The 1459-nt window shown below is 60.0% G+C and overlaps 1 protein-coding gene across 1 annotated transcript; it reads left to right on the top strand.

Annotated features, from left to right (window-relative positions):
* Positions 1-8: 8 nt before the first annotated feature.
* On the top strand, positions 9-1454 carry AP2S1 (adaptor related protein complex 2 subunit sigma 1; the record flags this gene model as incomplete). Its single annotated transcript, XM_027911270.1, has 3 exons — positions 9-51; positions 810-959; positions 1347-1454. Coding segments are annotated over exons 1-3 (261 nt in total), but the record flags the coding sequence as incomplete, so codon positions are not given.
* Between the last annotated feature and the right edge of the window lie 5 nt (positions 1455-1459).

Below are 1459 nucleotides of genomic sequence, written 5' to 3'. Positions count from 1 at the left end.
GTACGGGGGGACAGATGGACATGGGGAGGGAGGGACAGACAGACAGACATGGGGAGGGGGGACAGATGGACATGGGGAGGGAGGGACATTGGGAGGGTCTCTATTTGGGGGGGCCCCTATTGGGGGATATGGGGTGTCTTGTGGGGGATACGTGGGGCACCCCAATGTAGGGTCTGTCTTGGGAATATTGGGGTGTCCCAGGGGGGCACAGGGCACCCCATTGTAGGATCTCTTTGGGGGATATTGGGGTGTCCCGGGGGGGCACAGGACACCCCATTGTAGGATCTCTTTTGGGGGATATTGGGGTGTCCCAGGGGGGCACAGGACACCCCATTGTAGGATCTCTTTTGGGGGATATTGGGGTGTCCCAGGGGGGCACAGGACACCCCATTGTAGGATCTCTTTTGGGGGATATTGGGGTGTCCCAGTGGGGCACAGGGCACCCCATTGTAGGATCTCTTTTAGGGGACATTGGGGTGTCCCAGGGGAGCACAGGACACCCCATTGTAGGATCTCTTTTGGATGATTTTGGGGTGTCCCGGGGGGGGGCACAGGGCACCCCATTGTAGGATCTCATTTGGGTGATTTGGGGGTGTCCCGGGGGGGCACAGGACACCCCATTGTAGGATCTCTTTTGGGTGATTTGGGGGTGTCCCAAGGGGGCACAGGGCACCCCATTGTAGGATCTCTTTTGGGGGACATTGGCTTGTCCCCTGTGGGCAACCAAACACCCCCAAAAGCGGGCGAGGGGCACCCCCAAAACACCCCCTTTCCCCCCCCTCTCCCCTATTTCTCCCCCCCCGGGGCAGATCCGCTTCATCCTGATCCAGAACCGGGCGGGCAAGACCCGCCTGGCCAAGTGGTACATGCAGTTCGACGATGACGAGAAGCAGAAGCTCATCGAGGAGGTGCACGCCGTGGTCACCGTGCGTGACGCCAAGCACACCAACTTCGTGGAGGTACCGCCCCCCAAAACGCTCCTTTTTCGCCCCAAAATTTTTCCTCCACCCCATCACTTTTTTTTTTTTTTGTTCTCCTGGCTCTGGGAAGGTCCAGGAAGAGCCGCTGGTCCCGTTGTTCCCTGCTGGGGGTGGAGGGTGTGGCTGCTCCCAGTCTCTCCCAGTGCCTCCCAGTCTCTCCCAGTGCCTCCCAGTGCCTCCCAGTTCCCTTTTGGTGTCTCCCATCCCGCCCAAACTTCCCCTTTCTCTTCCTGCCCCCTCCGGGATGATCCACTGGTCCCACTCCCTGTTGGGAGTGGAAGGTGTGGCTGCTCCCAGTCTCTCCCAGTTCCCCCCAGTTCCCTCCCAGTCCCTCCCAGTGCCCTTCTGGTGTCTCCCCTCCCTCAGTTCCGCAACTTCAAGATCATCTACCGGCGCTACGCGGGGCTTTACTTCTGCATCTGCGTGGACGTCACCGACAACAACCTGGCCTACCTGGAGGCCATCCACAACTTCGTGGA

The sequence above is a fragment of the Empidonax traillii genome, unplaced genomic scaffold (genome assembly GCF_003031625.1).
Source record: "Empidonax traillii isolate 1590-97213 ecotype Southwest subspecies unplaced genomic scaffold, ASM303162v1 scaffold6885:size5558, whole genome shotgun sequence".
In the NCBI taxonomy this organism is placed as follows: Eukaryota; Metazoa; Chordata; class Aves; order Passeriformes; family Tyrannidae; genus Empidonax; species Empidonax traillii.
The sequence above is the reverse complement of the archived record's forward strand: the minus strand, read 5'-3'. Positions and strand labels throughout refer to the sequence as shown.